Source organism: Pagrus major, chromosome 10 (genome assembly GCF_040436345.1).
Source record: "Pagrus major chromosome 10, Pma_NU_1.0".
NCBI lineage: Eukaryota > Metazoa > Chordata > Actinopteri > Spariformes > Sparidae > Pagrus > Pagrus major.
Genome location: NC_133224.1, coordinates 20,818,939 through 20,837,954, shown reverse-complemented (window position 1 = coordinate 20,837,954; position 19,016 = coordinate 20,818,939). Strand labels below are relative to the sequence as shown.

General features: G+C 40.0%; 3 protein-coding genes and 1 long non-coding RNA gene across 6 annotated transcripts; 1 reads left to right on the top strand and 3 right to left on the bottom strand.

Moving 5' to 3' along the window:
* Window positions 1-1,690: 1,690 nt before the first annotated feature.
* Window positions 1,691-2,528, bottom strand: LOC141003846 (cilia- and flagella-associated protein 20-like). Of its 2 annotated transcripts, XM_073475320.1 has the most exons (5): window positions 2,445-2,528; window positions 2,236-2,315; window positions 2,120-2,161; window positions 1,858-2,077; window positions 1,691-1,766 (listed from the first exon to the last, which is right to left on the bottom strand). In XM_073475320.1, the coding sequence occupies exons 1-5, from the start codon at window positions 2,526-2,528 to the stop codon at window positions 1,713-1,715; spliced, it is 480 nt and encodes a 159-aa protein (XP_073331421.1). In that variant the 3' UTR covers window positions 1,691-1,712. The 2 variants fall into 2 exon arrangements, 1 of the variants encoding a protein (XP_073331421.1); XR_012179760.1 differs by lacking the exons at window positions 1,691-1,766; window positions 2,120-2,161; window positions 2,445-2,528 and having other exon boundaries at window positions 1,965-2,046; window positions 2,236-2,305.
* A 1,589-nt stretch (window positions 2,529-4,117) lies between these two features.
* LOC141003779 (uncharacterized) lies at window positions 4,118-5,195 on the bottom strand. Its single transcript, XR_012179751.1, has 2 exons — window positions 4,929-5,195; window positions 4,118-4,709 (listed from the first exon to the last, which is right to left on the bottom strand). It is a non-coding gene; the product is annotated as an uncharacterized lncRNA (long non-coding RNA).
* Window positions 5,196-9,834: 4,639 nt separating this feature from the next.
* LOC141003159 (uncharacterized) lies at window positions 9,835-15,373 on the bottom strand. Of its 2 annotated transcripts, none has more exons than XM_073474439.1 (11): window positions 15,058-15,373; window positions 13,938-14,062; window positions 13,750-13,846; window positions 13,290-13,405; window positions 13,087-13,157; window positions 12,873-12,998; window positions 12,688-12,783; window positions 11,513-11,641; window positions 11,290-11,418; window positions 11,102-11,177; window positions 9,835-10,725 (listed from the first exon to the last, which is right to left on the bottom strand). In XM_073474439.1, exons 1-11 carry the CDS (start codon window positions 15,147-15,149, stop codon window positions 9,878-9,880), a joined length of 1,905 nt encoding a protein of 634 aa, XP_073330540.1. In that variant the 5' UTR covers window positions 15,150-15,373; the 3' UTR covers window positions 9,835-9,877. The 2 variants fall into 2 exon arrangements, with proteins under 2 accessions (XP_073330540.1, XP_073330541.1); XM_073474440.1 differs by having other exon boundaries at window positions 13,938-14,065; window positions 15,058-15,352.
* A 135-nt stretch (window positions 15,374-15,508) lies between these two features.
* Window positions 15,509-17,061, top strand: LOC141003381 (E3 ubiquitin-protein ligase RNF19A-like). Its single transcript, XM_073474706.1, has 4 exons — window positions 15,509-15,611; window positions 15,814-15,914; window positions 16,187-16,333; window positions 16,446-17,061. The coding sequence occupies exons 1-4, from the start codon at window positions 15,509-15,511 to the stop codon at window positions 16,902-16,904; spliced, it is 810 nt and encodes a 269-aa protein (XP_073330807.1). The 3' UTR covers window positions 16,905-17,061.
* Window positions 17,062-19,016: the final 1,955 nt, after the last annotated feature.

Genomic DNA, 19,016 nt, shown 5'->3' with positions numbered 1-19,016 from the left:
TCTATGAATGTATTCTTTAAGTTATAGCAATCGTGTAAGGAAAATGTGTTTTGTTAAAATAATTTGTATATTTTGTAATTTGCTTGTTGACAGTTTGTTATATTAGGGTTGTTTCAAAGAGAAACAGCAGCTGCAGTGGTGATAATGAGAGTTTCAAACAGCAGTTTCATGCCACATTTTTCAGTATCAAAATTCTTAAATTCTGAAGAGTCCTGATTTGAAAGCTATTACAGCCTGACACTGTTGCCAATATTGATTTGCCATATCAAAGTTATTATAGAATGATATCCTTTTGTTTTATTTGTTATGCTTTAATATGCTTTCCAAATATATGATGACAGCTGACCGAAAATGTTAAATTGGAGCCTTTTCAGGGTTTTTTCTTTTAATTATGTCCTCTTTTCTTTCCCCATGCCTGACCACATTTTAGGCATAGGCATTTAGGCTGTTGTTAAATCCTAACACCAGTTCTCAAAAAGACTGACGATCCTTATTGAAATTTATACTTGCCTGCTGGGAAAAATATGCTTACTCTCAACACGTACAAACATTTTATACTAATAGTTTATAACACTTACTGCCCTTACTTCAAATTCTTGTCCAAATGTAACCCTATAGCAGTATGACCTTTTTCAAGTGTTAACTTTTAAATCAGTTGTTGTTAATGAGCCATATGTAAATCTTATCACATTATTGGTATTTCAGCGCACAAATGGCAGCTTTATATGTCCATTAATCTGACCTTAACATGTCACCCAGTTTAAAACCTGTGTTGCAGTAGTGAGTGCATGACATTTGTTCAATCTTTTGTTTTATAAAGAGTGAACATCGGAGGATTATTGCTGAAGCAGCAGATGTAGCAACGATGCCTTGAGTACCATATTTGTTTGCACCTCCTGTATCTCAATGCCAAAATGCACATTTGTGCATTGGAAAGACTTGACCACTAAAAGATTAAAATGACTCAAGTCAGTCTGTGACAGAATATGCTGGCAGAGACATTTAATGGTAATTTGAACTCATACTTAAATGGTGCAATTAATTCTTTGTTTTCATTTGCGCGACTCTCCAGTGTGTCAATGTGTTCACGCAGTTCAGTTGTTTACTTTTAATTAGACCTGGCTTTGTTTTGTTTTTCTGATATTGCGAGAAGGAAAATATGAAGTCAGTGTTTATGCTTAAGACAGGGATATCAAAATTCTTCCCAGCTCGTTTTTCATGTTATCTTGTTCTCCTGAAACCCTTGCACTTACTGCATTTGGAAAATGAGTTGAAGATGCAGCTTTATGTCATTTAAGTTCATTTTGTTCGTGGATGATTGTTTGATGCAACATTTAGTGAAATGAATGTATTGCTGATCTGATTGATGACCAGATCATCTATTGATGAATGGACTCGTCTGTTGTTCTTTGTATTTTTAAACACCTTAAAATACAGCATGCATTGAAATTGAGGACAAAAAAAACTTTACTGTGCAGAAAACCCTACACAAACAACACACAAAACTCCACATCAGGTCCAGGGGAAGAGAGCAGGTTGAAAATATCTACTGCTGCAAGAGCCAAACACAAAAACAGACAGGGGGGTAAGACAAGTTATATGTGGTGTTATAAGTAAATGCAGTGATGTGTGTGCGTGGATGTGCGTGTTGCACCTTGGCTTTCTGCTTCTGGACAGGCAGGCGGAGTTTAAACTCTGCTGGGAGCTCATCCTCAGAGTACAGTCTGTCTGAGAAATACACTCCTAATTCGACAGTTAGCGTGGATCTGAGAGGAAAACAGCAGGTCAGACATTAGCAACTGAAAGAGAATACAGTCAGAGTTGTAGCTGGTTTCTAATCTGTCTCTGTGCACTGACCTGTACACGCAGTGTCTCAACGTAATTGGTTCCATAGGCCCTCCTGGTGAAGTCCGACAGGTCGAACTGAATCTGGTTCCAGCCTTCGTCCAGCTTCATTGGCATGGTGCAGAGCAACGGATCCACTCCCGTCGTGCTTCGGTAGGTACTCAACTGAAACCGCCGGCGACCGTTTGTATCATCTAACACCTGAAAGTTTAAAGATGGGAGAATATGTCCACTTTACTTGTTTATACCACCAAAACATGGAACAGGTCGGAACAGTGTCTTCTTGGGGTCTGCAGGACATGTTATGTAGGTGGTACTACAGAGAAGAGAAGAGGGTGCTTTAATGAGTTGCCCTGAGCTGAAGAATCAGTTCAACAGACACAAACTCACCAGACGTTTGCCCACTCGACCTCCAACACCTGGGAGCGGATGTCATTGTCTGTGACTCCCTCGATGTGACCATTCCTCGCCTGTGTACACACAGAAAATTATGTATATAAAGGCTGCGCAGTCAATGGAAATATAGTTAGTTAGCTTTAGCACAACCAGCTAAGGTAGCTTGATAAGCTTCATAGCATCCACTCCGAATCGCTGCTTACCTTTTCATCCCATATCTGAAGCAGTTTGCTGCCGATGCTGTAGAAAATAGACAAGAATCCGCTATGAAATGTGTTTTTAAACATCTTCTCTGAGTTATGTTAGTCCACGATCGCTTTACACATGTGTTTAGTACAATGTAGAGGTTACCACTCAAAGCAACAAGAAGAACATTTTTATTAAGATCATCATCCTTGATAAAGACTTGCAGTGATTGGCTGCTTCAACTGTAATGGGTTTGGTTTGGACCCAATAGCAGCACAAAGACAGGCGGGTATCGTTGGTAACAAACTTTATTTTCACAAGTGCAGGAATTAATGGCAGTAGGCAAAACAGTCTGTCTTCTGACCGCTGGCCTTTAACAGTCTCTGGTGGGGATTGTAGATTAGGTTCAGCCGAACCAAACCAGGATACTGGTGAGTAACGTCCGTGAAGCTCAGTCTTGTACTCACTCAGTGCAGGAATAATCAGAGCCACAGGACTGCAGGATGCCACAGAGGAGACAGGAGTAACACTCACTCTGCAGAGCTGAATCAGGTAATCACCGGACAGCCAAGGGAGCAGACAGGCAGAATCCAGAAAGGGACAGGCGAGGCTCGTGGTCGGGGACGGAAGGCTGAGGTGATTACCAGGGGATCGGTCAGGCAGGATGGTCAGAGGCAAGCAGGGTCGAAACCGGGAGATCAGGCAGAGAAACGCTGGAGAGTCTGGTGCAAGCATCGAGAACAATCTGGCAATAAGTGAGAGTGGAGCTGGGGCTTAAATGCAGCCAGAGCAGAGCAGAGAGCACAGGTGAGTGGAGTTGACTTGATGAGAGGGGTGTGTCTGATTGGCAGATTGAAGCAGGCAGGTGCAGAGTGGTGAGGCAGAGATGAACTGTGACATCAACAAACCGTGCGAGTGGTTTGCAACGACAGTAAGACTTTGTGCCAAGCCGGATTTGATTAATTCCCTCTGGATTATTCAAATAGACAAAACAACGGAGGTGGTGCCCCATTTACCAGTGCTTTATTGATCGCCAGTGATTAATAAATTACATTTATTATTAGTGTATCTCCTACATATAGGATATAGAGAGTAATATCTATAGTATATATAGTATATAGAGTAATATCTATAGCATATATAGTATATAGAGAGTTATATCTATAGTATATATAGTATATAGAGAGTAATATCTGTAGTATATATAGTATATAGACAGTAATATCTATAGTATATATAGTATATAGAGAGTAATATCTGTAGTATATATACAGTAATATATTTCTTTTAGCGGTAACGGAGTAATATATCACATTACTAATAATATTTCAGTAATGTGTTAAGCCATGTAACGCGTTACCGACCGAAGTGAAGTGTTTATTGTTGTTTTTTTAAGAACCCATCCACACCAACATGAACATATTAACATAGGCTCTGTGTGTTTAATATAGACGAGCCTATAACATATTTGTTCAGTCTCTGTGTGACTAAAATGAGCTGTATTTGGTAGGCCTGATGATGAAGCCTAATCCTCAGAGCACACTTGTTGAAAGTAACTAAAAAGTAGCATAATCGTAGTGAATTACTCTACACAGACATTAATATTGTAACGTGATATATTATTTTAAATGAAGGTAATTAATAATATGTAATATATGGTATTTTGAAAGTAACTTGACCAACACTGGTATTAAAACAGTTGACCCTTTACTTACATACATGATGACACATTTAAAATCATGACATGACATTAGTTCTGAGTAAAAGAGTCAAGAAGTGGACAGCTTTGTACAACGGATGATTTTAAGACAAATATCTGAAATGTGACGATGAGTCAAAATGTGTCTTTTGTCCCCAGATGATAATAACTCATAGTGAGGACAGAGCAGGATAACATCAGCCTTCTTTAAGACTTAGTGGACCTGATTTACTCCAGTCATTGTACCAGTTAGACTGTTAATGTGATGTTGAAAACACTGATCTGTCCACCTGTGTGACTTCTTTTAGTGTCTGAAGTCCTCAGCATTAATCCTGGTGGAGATCTTTGACTGCTGCTGGTTGAGGATGTGGTGCTGCCTCACTGCTGACATCACTTCCTGTTAACATTATAGCCACACAGTCCATACTCTGGTTTCTGCCCTCCCTGTCACCCATTCCACTACTTATACGACCACATTGTTGTACGAATCCATTCAAGTTAATGGTTGATCCGTCTTTGATTCCATGGTCAGACAGCAGCTCATCGTCATACAGCTGCGAGGAACCGATCGCCAGCGTAAACACTACAACATGTGGACACAGGAACACAAACACACACAAAGGAAATCAAAACCAGACAGTCACAAATAACTCACAAAGACATCAGTTATGATTTTTAACAGGTCATTTGTATTTGCCTCTCTTGGACCATTGGCAAATCTCACCCACTAGCACATAATTTGAGCTTAATAGACAACAACTTAACTTAATGTTAACTGTGATTTATACAGTTGTGATTCTACCTGGGATCCTGAAGACAGACTCTATCTTCTTCTTCAGCTGCAGCACTGTGATCCTCTTTAACTGCTCCTCAGTGACACACAGGACGATGGTCCTCTCCGTCCTCCGCTCACAAACTTTGATCTTCATAACCCTCTCTGTGGACTTGACCTCTGCAGCCACTTCTGTGTGTGACACTTCTGTGGATTGTTCTCCTGAATACGATAAAAATGACCCCATTTTAAATCTGCATAGATCTGTGAGCTTGTGCTGGGCTCTTCACCTCTTGCAAGTTATACACGTCAGTGAGTGAGTTCAAGTAACAAGTAAACAGAGCTGAAAAAATACTTTCACTTTCAACTTTGAGTCTTAAAGAGACACACACCAGCCTTTATTTAAAAGAAAACATGGCTTTTTAAAATACAAATTACTGTGCTAAACTGGGATTTTACAGTAAAAAGTCCATCAGATTAATTGGATATAGCAGTATGTTGCTGCAGCATTAAAGGGGCACTGTGTAGTTTTGGAGAAGAAATTTAAACTGTGAATTTTAATATTTACAATATTAATGAGGTAATGATACAAACTCAGAATTTTTATTTTTTCCATAACTGAATAAACAAGCTGTTCTCAGAGGAAGATAAGGTCCCAGAACACTGTTTGAAGCTAGAAAGGTGGCAGGGTCCGCCACATATAAACAAAGTAAAACAGTATGAAACTGTGTTGTCCTTTAAGGTCAGTTTGTTTATTCAGCAATGAAAAACAAATTCAGTTTAATAATGACAGTTTATATATAGAGAGAGTAATATCCATAGTATATCCATAGTATATATAGAGTAATATCTATAGCATATATAGTATATATAGAGTAATATCTATAGCATATATAGTATATATAGAGTAATATATAGACTAATATATTTCTTTTAGCGGTAACAAAGTAATATATCGCATTACTAATAATATTTCATTAATTTGTTATGCCATGTAATGCCTTTCAAGCCGCGTTACCGACCAAAGTGAAGCGTTTATTGTTGTTTTGTAAGAACCCATCCACACCAACATGACCACATTAATATAGGCTCTGTGTGTTTTATATAGACGAGCCTATAACATATTTGTTCAGTCTCTATGTGACTGAAAGGAGCCGTATTTGGTAGGCCTGATGATGAAGCCTAATCCTCAGAGCACACTTGTTGAAAGTAACTAAAAAGTAGTGTAACAGGTAGTAAATTACTCTACACAGACAGTAAGATTGTAACGTGACAGATTATTTTAAAATGAAGGAAACTAATAATATGTAATATATTACATTTTGAAAGTAACTTGACCAACACTGGTATTAAAACAGTTGACCCTTTACCTACATACGTGATGACACATTTAAAATCATCATATTTGTTCTGAGTAAAAGAGTCAAGAAGTGGACAGCGCATGATTTTAGACAAACATCTGAAATGTGACGAGTCAAAATGTGTCTTTGTGTCCCCAGATGATAATAACTCATGGTGAGGACAGAGCAGGATAACATCAGCCTTCTTTAAGACTTAGTGGACCTGATTTACTCCAGACATTGTACCAGTTAGACTTTTAAAGTGATGTTGAAAACACTGATCTGTCCACCTGTGTGACTTCTTTTAGTGTCTGAAGTCCTCAGCATTACTCCTGGTGGAGATCTTCGACTGCTGCTGGTTGAGGATGTGGTGCTGCCTCACTGCTGACATCACTTCCAGTTAACATTATAGCCACGCATTCCATACTCTGGTTTCTGCCCTCCCTGTCACCCATTCCACTACTTGGACGACCACTTTGAAATACGACTCTGTTCAATTCAATGGTTGATCCGTCTTTGATTCCACGGTCAGTCAGCAGCTTGTCGTCCCACAGCGGCCAGAGACCAATCGACAGCCAACGCACTACAACATGCAGACACAGGAACACAAACACACACAAAGGAAATCAAAAACAGACAGTCACAAATAACTCACAAATACATCATTTATGGTCATTTTTATTTACCTTTCTGGACCAATGGCAAATCTCACCCACTAGCACAGAAATTCCACATCAGAACTTCCTGGTATTATCTGAGTGACTCTCTGAGCTGGAGTACTATCATTCTGAACTGAAATTACTCTGTGGAAACAGGTAGTTTCCTTTTAATGTAAATCTCATATTGAAATATTGAATTTTTTTGACATTTAAGAGGACTTTCATTTTGAAATTCCACATCAGAACTTCCTGGAATTATCTGAGTGAAACTCTGAGGAGGACCACTATCAGTCTGAAGTGAAATTAGTCTGTGTAAACACGGAGCTTCCTTTTAATATCCATCTGTGCTCGAAAATGGTGTTCGTTATGGCCAATCCATGACTAGCACAGAAGTCCAATAACAAAACCCCATTCGGGTTCCGATCGGGCAGGCCATTCCTCCCAATCACCCCCCTCCAAGTTTCCCCATTGTCACCCACGTGAGCGTTAAAGTCTCCCAGAAGAACTATGGAGTCCCCAGGTGGAGCCCTTTCCAGGACACCACCCAAGAAGGCCGGGTATTCTGAGCTGCTGTTCGGTGCATATGCACAAACAACAGTCAGAGCCTTCCCCCCAGCGACCTGCAGTCGCATGGAGGCGACCCTCTCGTCCCTCGGGGAGAACTCCAACACAGCGGCACTCAGCCGGGGGCTTGTGAGTATCCCCACACCCGCCCGGCGCCTCTCACCCTGGGCAACTCCGGAAAAGGAGAGAGTCCAGCCCCTCTCAAGGAGTTTGGTTCCAGAACTGGTGCTGTGCGTGGAGGTGAGCCCAACTATATCTAGTTGGTACCACTCTACCTCCCGCACCAGCTCCGGTTCCTTCCCCACCAGAGAGGTGACATTCCATGTACCGAGAGCTAGTCTGCGAAGCTGGGAGTCAGGACTCCCAGGTCCCCCCCTTCGCCCGCTGCCCGATGTACATTGCACCCGACCCCATCGCTCTCATCTGTGGGTGGTGAGTCCACAGGGGCGCGGACCCACGTTGTTCCTTCGGGCTGAGCCTGGCCGGGCCCCATGGGCCAAGGCCCGGCCACCAGACGCTCGGCGGCGAGCTCCACCCCTGGGTCTGGCTCCAGGGGAGGGCCCCGGTGCTCCCATACCGGGCGAGGTACTCTTTGCCTGTAGCTGCCGATTCATAGGGTCTTTTTGAACCGCTCTTAGTCTGGTCCCTCCCCTGAGACAAATTTGCCTTGGGAGACCCTACCAGGAGCTAATGCCCTGGACAACATAGCTCCCAGGATCACAGGGACACACAAACCCCTCCACCATGGTAAGGTGGCGATTCTTTGGAGGAGGTCTGTATTATCATCATATTATATATATTATCTATCTATATTATATAAGTCACAACGCTACATTTTTGTCTATTTATGATTCCATATTAAGGTGCAATATGTAAGAATTGTCCACCTGTCAAATTCATACTCCAAACATATGGGGTTTGACATATCACCAAATCACAGTGCAAGTTCAAGTTACTTTATTAGTACCCAGAGGTAGATTTTGTTTGCAGTAGAGTCCTCATACACAAATACGGGAAAAACATAGAGGCACATATCACACATCATCCAACTTAGGACAGTGGAAATTAAAAATGGCAAATTAAAAAGTTCTTACAGGTCCAGATCATACTGAGATATTGAAATGAACTAAAATACTAATAGTAAAAAGAAAATAACCTGTGCAAAATATAGCTATGATTTATTCCTCAGTGTAATGGCTGCAGGTACAAAACTGTTTTTGTGTCTTTTTGTTCTACACCTAGGGATTGTAAACCTGCGCTCAGAGGGGAGACGCTGAAACTCAGTGTGCAATGGATGGGAACTGTCATTTAAAATTGAACCACATATGCGCTGTAGCTGTTTTGTATACAAGGTCTCCACGTTGAGCTGTGGCTCACCAATCAGCCTGCTAGACCACTTTACTATTTGGTTGAGTGAGCTTTTATTTTTCAAAGGTTCCCAAACCAGGCTGCTAGTGCAAATAATAGAACTGATTCAATAAAAGCGTGTAATACATGCAGACCACTCTCTTTCCCCCTTGGGAGGTTCGGATAAACTCTATGATGACTGTATCCATTTCTGTTGTGCTTGTCTGTAGTTTCTGCCGCGCTCTTTACACAGAGCCGTTGCTGCGCAGTGTGTGAAAAAAGAAGGAAACAGAACTGAAAAATACTTTCACTTCAGAATTAAAGAAATGCACACCGGTCTGTTACCTAACCTTAAAAAAACCTTATAGGCCTATCTTTAGTTTGGCTATATACAATATTATAAACTTTAAATATTTTGTAATACCAGTAAATATCATTTATTTTCACTCTTTATGTTTCTTTCTGCTGTTTATGATTCAAATCCCATTTTAAGGCGCTGTCTTTATGTTTTCTTCATTTCTGACGCATATTGTATTACATATTTTTGAATGAAATGTGTTATATAAATGAAACTTTATTATCTATATTCAATAGGCTTATATATGCATGTTATTCTCATGTTTATTACACATTCATCATCAAAACCATTTGTTAAATGTAAATTAATAGCACAGGTTTCACTATTATTAGGCGAGTTGTGGTAGAGTCATGCAGGTAATTATGTAAAACTTCATATTAAAGTCCTCACATCAAGTTACCAAACACTTTCCAATCCATGTGTTGTAATTACATAAAACAGTGAAACTAATTCTGATCCCTCTGCACTGCCAAGCTAGATATTAAATTACAACAAAACATGGCTGTTCACATTCAGTTTATCTTTGACAGCAGCACAGACTCGACAGACGACAGTGAGTCAGGTTTGCATGAGTCTAGTTATGTAATCGAATACTAATTGTATTTTCAATGTGAGCCGCATTTAAAGAAAAAAACATACATTATTCCAAGGGACCAAAAAAACCCAAATTACTTCTCACTTGAAGATTCATTTATTATCCTTATAATTTCATCACTTCCATGGATCTCTCCTGTCATGGCTTCTCTTTGAAGGACTTGCAGTTGGACGCTGCATCCTCTCCTTGACTCTCTCTGAACTGTGTGATTTTCTGTGTCGCGTTGGTGAACAGTTACACTTTGTGGGTTCATCTGAGCTACACTGACTCTGCAAGGACATGTGAAATGTCTTCACATCAGAATGATACCTGTTTTTACTGACATCATCATCTCTTCTGTGTGTTATCCGTCCTTCTGCTCTTACCCCAGCTACCACTGCCTCCATTTTGTTTTTCCCAACTTTGGTTACTGCAGGTTTGACTTTATTTCTTCCAAGACTATTGTCAGTCACACTTGTTGTTTTTGTTCCAGTCTTTGCAACAACGTTGGTCTGTGTTTCCCAGACAGTCTCACTGGTCTTCCGTATTTTCTTTTGGGGTTCATGGTTAGGCTTTAATGTGCAGTCTACATTGTGTGTTGTCAGTTGTACTGTGGGGGTCCCTCTAGTCCTGAGATGCTGCATGTGCTCCTTTGAGTTTGTATCAAGCTGCGTGTTTCGCTCGTGTCTCTTTTGTCCCCCATCTTTTTGTAGCTTTGCAGAATTTTTTGTTTTCAAACTTGATTTATAACTGTCTCCGTCTGCTTCGGTGTTTGTTTGCCGCAGTTTCTTCCAGAACATATCGTCATCCCTCCTCATTAATAGATCGCCATTCAAGTGCGTCAAGGTTTCCCCTCTTTTGCAACTTTCATCCGTCAGTTGATGACGACAGACAAGAGATCCTCCTCTCTCTGGCTCATCATGTCTTCCCTCAGCCTCCACATCTGGATGTATGCAGGGAGCCTTCTTTTCACGATTTCTGCTCACTTTGAAGAGATAAAAATAAGTTATTATTACTGATAAGCACAAACAGCAGTAGTTTACAGACCTAGGCACCAATTGTCAATCAATCTGATGTTAGGCACGTTTTCTACAAACATTTCAAGATTCAATTCTTTATACTTCATTAAGAAAGTCTGGACAGTTAAGTTTGAGCCATAAAAGAAAAACCACACATATTAGCACCTGTACTAGCAGAAACACAAACAACCTGATAGTCATCTTGATCCTGGTGGGACAGCCCTGGACTTTTTACGCCCGCCATCAACGCTTCATAAATTCTGTGTTTCATTCAGTCAAAGAGATGTGGTGCAGGTACAAAAGATAGCATAGATGATAGAAATAATACATTTGCAAACATACCCTTCCTGTACATGAGGAGGTAAGCTGTACAAGACCTTAAAGACTTGTCTTCAGCCCCAAATATCGGTTTTCTGACCTGCAGAATTGAAAATGACATCACAGTAAATGTTAAAATTCATGTTGTCGAGCGTTCAACTGTGTGAGAATTTGTGGAATTGGGCTGCATGTAGAAAAATGAGCCTCCTCACCCTCTCAACGATGTCGTCATTGAAGTGGTACCACGCCTCAGTCTCAAACGATTTGATTTGTGCGGTATAATGACCCCCTGTCAGATTACCAAAGTGGTTCACTAAAGCGTAGAGGTCATATGTGCAGTTCTGAAGGGAGGGAAACAGAACAAAGTCACCACATTTATGAAAAAATGTTTAATCAAAACAATCAGCTGCTGAAAGAAAAATAGAAAAAGCATACCTCCATGTGTAAAGTTTGGGGGATTTTCACTTTGCAGTAAAGCTTAACGTAACACCTGCGCCTGTAGTCAAAGCTGAATCTCTTCAGCAGGAGGGTCAAAATGTCTGGATGTTGTGTTATCTCACATCCCTACAGAACACAGAAAGACAACAGCTGCATGAACAAGACACAGTCATAATCAGAGTCCTAAATCAGAGCTTGGCAGATGGGTTTGACCCATTGTTCAACAGGAGATTATATGTTATGTTTTGTTGGTTAGTATTTTATTTCATTGTGTCTCAATTCAGAACTAATTTCCCCATTTGTAAGTGAGAGCTAATAGCACTAGAACCTAAAGAATTTACAATAATAGTATTACTGCTACATCTACAGAAATTTTACAAAACAATATAATTCTATCAGCCAAATTCATCTTAAAAATTGTGTTGTGACTCTTTTTTGGCAAATGAATTACACTCAAAAGGACAAGTTTCCCCAAAAATGAATACTCAGTCATTATTGACTCAGCCTCATGCTGATGGAAAGTCAAAACAGTGTTGCAGCGTTCTCCTAACCAACTGAAGTAGATGAGGACTTGTTTAAAAACGTTAAAAAAAACCAAAAAACACTATAATTCAAAAACTGTAATTCAAGTCTCCAGAAACCCTGAGATCAGAGAATTGATTTGAAAAAGGCATTATTTACACCTTTGTTAAAGCTGTAGATGCGAAGCTAAAAGGGTTAGCAAGCACCCGATCTGTGCAGAAGCTCGACTGTGTGCCGAGGTTGTAAACGTCTTTTCAAATGAATTTGGGATCTCGGGGCTTCTGGAGACTTCTGGAGACGTTGGACGAGCTGCTTTAACGTTTTAAAACAAGACCCCATCTACTTCAGCTGTTTAGCTACAGGAATGTTTAGGGACTACCAATATTTCATTTTTCAATATCACGCTAATTGTTAATACCAGTAGATCACTACACCCCTATATGAAACATACACAAAAAACAAGACTCAAAAATGACACTTATTAATGGCTGCATGAAAGTACTGTTGTTAGTGTTGTTGTCGATCAGGAAAGATTTGTGTCTGACAGATAAATTGAGATTTAAATAAGCCTTCTATATGCATGGTTATCTACTGTAGACTTGTGAAATCATGTGAAAGTTTTGACGCAAACTAATAAAGCGAAAACTCACTAAGTCTGCGTCCTGCTTTTGACTGCAGCGGTTGCAGTACATCTTGTTGTCCCCACAGACTCTTTCACCCTTAAAGAGAGCCTTCAGTCCTCTCTCCTGTAAACATAGCATACATTTTCATCCTGAATGCTATTTTCTAATGTATATTCTAAGACTCTTATTCTTATTAAAGGAGAGCAGAGTACCACGCTGTAGGTCTGGCGACACGAATCTTCCACCGCGAGTGGCAGAATCCAAAAATAGCTCCTGGAATCGCTCCTTTCCTTACACTCGAGGCAGGTGGTGTGGTGGTTCAGCTCTCCCTTGAACATCTGGACAGAAAGGTACAGTCGTGAGTGAGTGAGTGAGTGAGTGAGTGGGTGAGTGAGTGAGTGGGTGAGCGAGTGAGCGAGTCTCTACCATGGCTGCCTCTGGACTGGTCCGACACAGGAGCTTCTCGAAATACTCAGCAGCATCACGTTGCTCATATACTGAAAGTAGGAGTGAGTGCACAAAAAAAAAGGCTTTTCACTGTATGTTCATTTTATTGGTAACGCATATAACTGTGCCAGGCTCAAGGGTCTGCAGGATTCAGCTGGGGGATGTCTCAAATCCAAACTCACCATTCGTGATCCCCAGCTGTTTTGTGATGTTATGTGTTTTGGCAACACGTTTCTGTAAATCAGAAAACAGTTGTCCCAGATGTGGGTCGATGGTTGATGAATCATCACTACAGCATCTGTGGCACATAGAAGTATATGTGACTTTATTAAACGTGGAACCAGTAAATAACAGATTTTGTCCTGTCCATGAGTTATTTTAAACAATAAGCGGTAGAAGTTAATGGTCCACTAGTTGTAGAACATGGTCGTTTGGAATAAGGCATTAATATGCGCTTCATAACGCGTCAATATGCTACTAATATGCATGCTAACAAGCAACTTTTTTTGCCTTTTTTCATGGCTTTATTAGATAGGACAGCTGAAGATTTGTAAGGGGAAGAGGATGAGGGAGGGAAGGATAACGTGCAGCAAAGGTTGGATTTGTATTAGCATAAAAAAAAATAAAAATTAGGTTACGAACTGTTTCACAGCCTCCCGGAAGTCTTCGGTCATGAAAAGCACCTGAAGCACGCTGTTCAGATAGCATGTAAGACCTGGACTCTTCAGCCCATGGTAATCTAAAGACGCAAAAGTGACATGATAAGATATTCTTAAAACTCAGAGATGTGTAAGAAACATGCTGAAGTCTTTTCATTTCACGTCACCTACCTGAGATGGTGAAATTGTCTAGTTTCTCTCTGAACATTTCTACAAGGTCATGATTCATGCTGATGTCTATCGTATGAGATGGTGGACATTGTTTTATTGAGGTGTTCCAGATGTGTGGATTCAGCCTGCTGAAGCACATTAGATACAGCAGATGTTAAGCGACAACAAGCAAGTTCACAAGTTATGGACAAAAAATACACAGAAATCATGACAAAAGTCATGAAGAAGAACAACCTTTAAGGCCACAATTGGCTGTTTTTTAAATCAATTTTACAGACAAACAACTGATAGATTTATCAAGAAAATAATCAACAGATTAATCAAAGACTTAAAAAAAGGTTAGTTGCAGACCTAAACATATAATGCATAAATATGATACATTAGATTAAGGTCACAGTAGAATAAATAGATTAAAATAGTTCAAATCCGCATATTCACTATATAACAATAACATATGCTTACACATTAATCCAATAATACAACACTCTGACAGGGGCCATTCTCTTGCTCTTGATACTTGAAGTACATTTTGCTGCTCATATTTTTGTGTGGCTACTTGTGTTTTGTTCAGTTTCCTCTCTGTGTGCTGAGGAACACTTGGCTCAACCATGTTGTGTGTTAAATGCTAAATAGCCTAAGTAAAGATGAGTGTAGATCTTCTAGGCTACTTAAGAATGCAGGACTTTTACTTGCCTTAGAGTGTTTTTATACTGTGGCACTGCTAGTTTAGCTTCAGTTTAATATCTAAATACCTCTTCCTCCAGCTTTTTACTACATTATATGGAATAACAACATAAAAAACCACAGTATGAACGCACATTGAAGGATTTTCAGCCCACACAAACACAGCAGTGAGTTAAATTGAACACGAGAAGTGAGCAGTGAACGCAGCTGGTGTGTTTGGATGTTATGGAAACCCACGCAGCCTCTCAACCCTCCATTACCCAGCGACTTCAAATCCGCGTTTAAAAACGGACGGAAGAAAGCTATCTAATGAGATAAAGCAACTGTAAAGTGATAGATACACGTACACTAAACGTCACAAGATCCTATCACACACATGCTGACTTTTTATTTGGGTATGTAGTAAAATGGGAGGGTAAAACACGACAAGACTCACCGTGCCGCCAATCTGAGTCTGACTCCTGCTTTCACTTTCGATACCGCGAAGGACTCGCGGCTGAAAACACACACGGATACGAGGGGCTGCATACAAACATCTGTATTGGGTTTGAACAACAAAATCCTCCAGAGTTGTGTAGTTTCAGGTCTGGCTGTCGTACTTCCGGTTAAGCACCAGAATAAATAAAAAAACTTAAGGAGAGACAAACAGTCCAAGTAAAAGACATCACTTCCTCTTATAAATCTGCTGTTATTTTGAGCCCGACAGTGAGGACTGTGTGGGTCAGTCCTATTGACGCCTGTTCGTTCAGAAACAGACTGAGACTTCAGGGTACAGATGCAGTATTTGGAACCGCGCCTCATGTAGCGCCACCACGAACCACGTGACTTCATGGAAACAGCTGCGGATGAAAAGCCCCGTTAAGTTTGAGTGAGCGCGTTTAGTCAGGATGGATAACAGCTCGACAGCTGTACAGAGAAACAACTCAGAGAAGTGTTATGACCCTCAGGACCCCACGCTTACATTTGTAGACGGAGATGATGAACTAGACTGTAAGTAGCTATATTTTAAATTGAATGGAGGTCAATGCCTACAAAGCAAAAGTTTAACAAATAAAAATGAACTGCACAAGAGCTTCTACTATCTAGTACGTGTAGGATACTGCGTATTTCTCTTTTAACTGAGTCTGAAGTAATTGGACTAATTATAGCTGAAAGCCCATAACACTGCTTCTACTTTGTTTGTGTCTCATAGTTTTGTATATCGGCTACAAGTCTCTCAGAGCAAAGATGTCCTGTGGTCATGCTGTCACTCCGATGTCTCTCACCGACTGGTGCCGCAGGTTGTTGGACCAGGTATGATGTTTACACCTCCATGATGACATTTAATGATCTTTTACTGACAAAACTGCACTGATAAAATACATAGGGGCAGGTACGTGTGATTAAATAGTAATTTCATATGTGACAAAATTTTCCTTCAGCATTGAGAAAAACAGTGAGTTTAAACTTTATGTCTTGGGATGTAACTCTGAACTTGAAATTGATGTTAGTTAATAGTGAATCATACAAGCAATGACATATTGACACATGAAGATGTTTCTTTGATTTTCTTTTTAATATCTTAGGGAAAGTCGAGATTTGTGTGTGGTAAGTGTGATGTTGAGTGGCCCTTTGAGGAAGTTCGTAAAATGGCTCTTCTGACTCCTGAAGAAGTGAACGAATTTAAAAAGAAAATGTTCAGTAATGCTGCCCCGAACTTGAAGGTCATAGAAGTAAGTACATAACTTACACTATTTGCAAACTGTTCTTAGAAAAAATGTTGATCATGCAAATACAAGGCTGAATTTCAAAGCATCTCACTCTGTCTTTCATTTAACGTCACAGTGTCCTGGCTGCAAGTCTCGTGTGGTGAGAACTGATCTCAGTGATCTCAGTGTCAGATGCACGGTGTGCACAGCGGAAAGAAAAAACATTTATAAGTTCTGCTGGCAGTGTTTGAGGGAATGGAAAGGTCCGGCTCCTCGTTCAGACCGCTGTGACAATGACGGCTGCCAGAGCCCACTGGAAATATTAAAAATCTATCCAGATATCGTCTTTGAGAGGGTGAAGGGGGTCACAGGATGTCCCTCCATCCGCGCCTGTCCCACCTGTGGTGCGCTGGTGCAACATGATGGAACCAGATGTAAAAACGTTGTTTGTCCTCAGTGTAAAGTGGAGTTTTGTTTTGTGTGTCTGAAGATCACTACAGAGTGCCAGAAGATAAAACCATACTCATATTTCGATGTATGCTCCACTGGTGTAGCACCTAGACAGACCTCCATACCGGTGAGGCAGAGCAGATAATTGTGTTGATTCAATACTGTGATCTCAAGAAACACAAAAACACCTTCTTACGTTGTCTTTTATAATGCCAATCATCATTATTGTTATTACTCAGACAGACATTCAACCCAATACCAGCTTTAAAAAACAGAGCCTGAGATCCTTTTTTGTCTTTATTGGCACACTTGAGCTATTTTATTTTAGCAGCTCTGTTTAACTTCAGTATAAAACTCACATTAATTGTGATACATTGGTGGAATCACTACAAACAAATTACTGTGGTTGAAGATGTATTCAGATGATTTACAAAAATAAATGAAAATATCACAATAAAAATAATTGTTATAAGGAAATAATAACAATATTGGCCAAATGTACTTTAAATATCAAACGCAAATGAGCTTTATTGGCATTAATGTTTAAGTTAGCTTAATAATATATTATTGATTATCAAAAGTAAAAAGTATCCATTATTAAATTTTTTATTTTATATATGATCATTAATTATTGATGCATCACACAAATGTAAATACTACTCAGAAGTTGTGATGAGGAGGTAAATCTAACTGCCTTTGAGGAGTTTATAACAAGTGAAAAGTACTAATTTAATGTAGTGAAACATTAAAGTAGGCTGATGTAAAGTGGCAGGAAATGAAAATCGTACTCCACCTAAAAACTGTATAAATGTACTACCGTTTTCCATTTAAGTTCTGACTGCCATTGAATGTCACACCCTTAAACTCCTGGACAATGGAGCCATCTTCTGGTCATTGCTCTAATAGCCCATCCAAGTAAAACTCACCATAAATAGTCACTTTGACTCCGCTGAGTGAAAAACAGCTTCTACTTTGTCCCCAGAAAGATGGTTGCAAAACACTTACAGATATGTAATAATTCTGCATTCAAACGTCTAACAAATGACTCCACCATTGTTATTGTTATGTTCATTTGTGAACTTACATCATCCCAAATGTTTCCAACAATGTTCAAACCCAGAGAAATCCAAAGTAACGGTGCGTTTCATGGTGCATTTCATGGTGCATTTCTTTCGGTCAGTCGAGTAAGTTGACGTGTTGTGTATAATTAAGCAGCTCAGCATGTCTGGAAACCCACAATAGAGTCAAAGTGAATGCAACAAGGAGAAGGACTGAAGGGTGGATGGACTGTAAATAAGAGCAATATCAGTGCAATAGTTCATGAAAAAATAATGAACATTTTCAAAACGCTGCTGTCCTGACTTCTAACAGCTGTCAGGAAAATAGTAAGTAGTAAATAATAAGAAGCTGAGCTAGTATTCACGTCATACATACAATGTGACTTGTTTTTTTTTGTGTTTGCAGAGAGGCATTATAGGTTGTCTTGTTGTTTAGTTGTAACGGAGCACTTGCCATGGCTACTGATGATTTTCCTGGAGCTGTGAAGAAATTAATAAACACATGGAAATAGATCTATACGTTGTATTTAATTAATATGGCAAATGAAAATGGAAACGCAACAGGTTATGGGCCAGACGTGATACAGGAGGAGGAAGATGACAAAGGTTAGTCTTCAACGGAGATGAAAATAACTTAGAGCTGTGGGAAGTAAAGTTTCTTGGACACCTGCGCATGCTAGGCTTAAAGGACACGATACTCTCCGAGGACGACCCAGATCCAGAAAAGAACGAAGAATGCTACGCAGAGCTAATTCAATTCCTCGACGATAAAAGCCTGCCGTTGGTGATAAGAGAGGCGACAGACGACGGCAGAAAAGCGCTACAAATATTAAGGGACCATTACGCCAGTCAAGGGCAAGCCCAGAATTATTGCCCTATACACAGAACTAACTTCTGAGTCTCAGAAACTGTGACGAACTACATCATCCGAGCTGAAAAGGCAGTAACTTCCCTAAGAAATGCAAAAAACGTCATAAGTGACCGGCTGATAATAGCCATGATACTGAAGGGCCTCCCAGAGTCATATAGGCCTTTCGTCATTCATACCACGCAGAGCAGCGAGAAATTAACGTTTGTCCAGTTCAAGAGTAAACTACGAAGCTATGAAAAGACAGAAAAGTTCGACACCAAAGTAAAATCAGACAATGTGATTTAAGCAGACATGTCATCTGTCATCTGCTATGGATGTGGAAACCGCG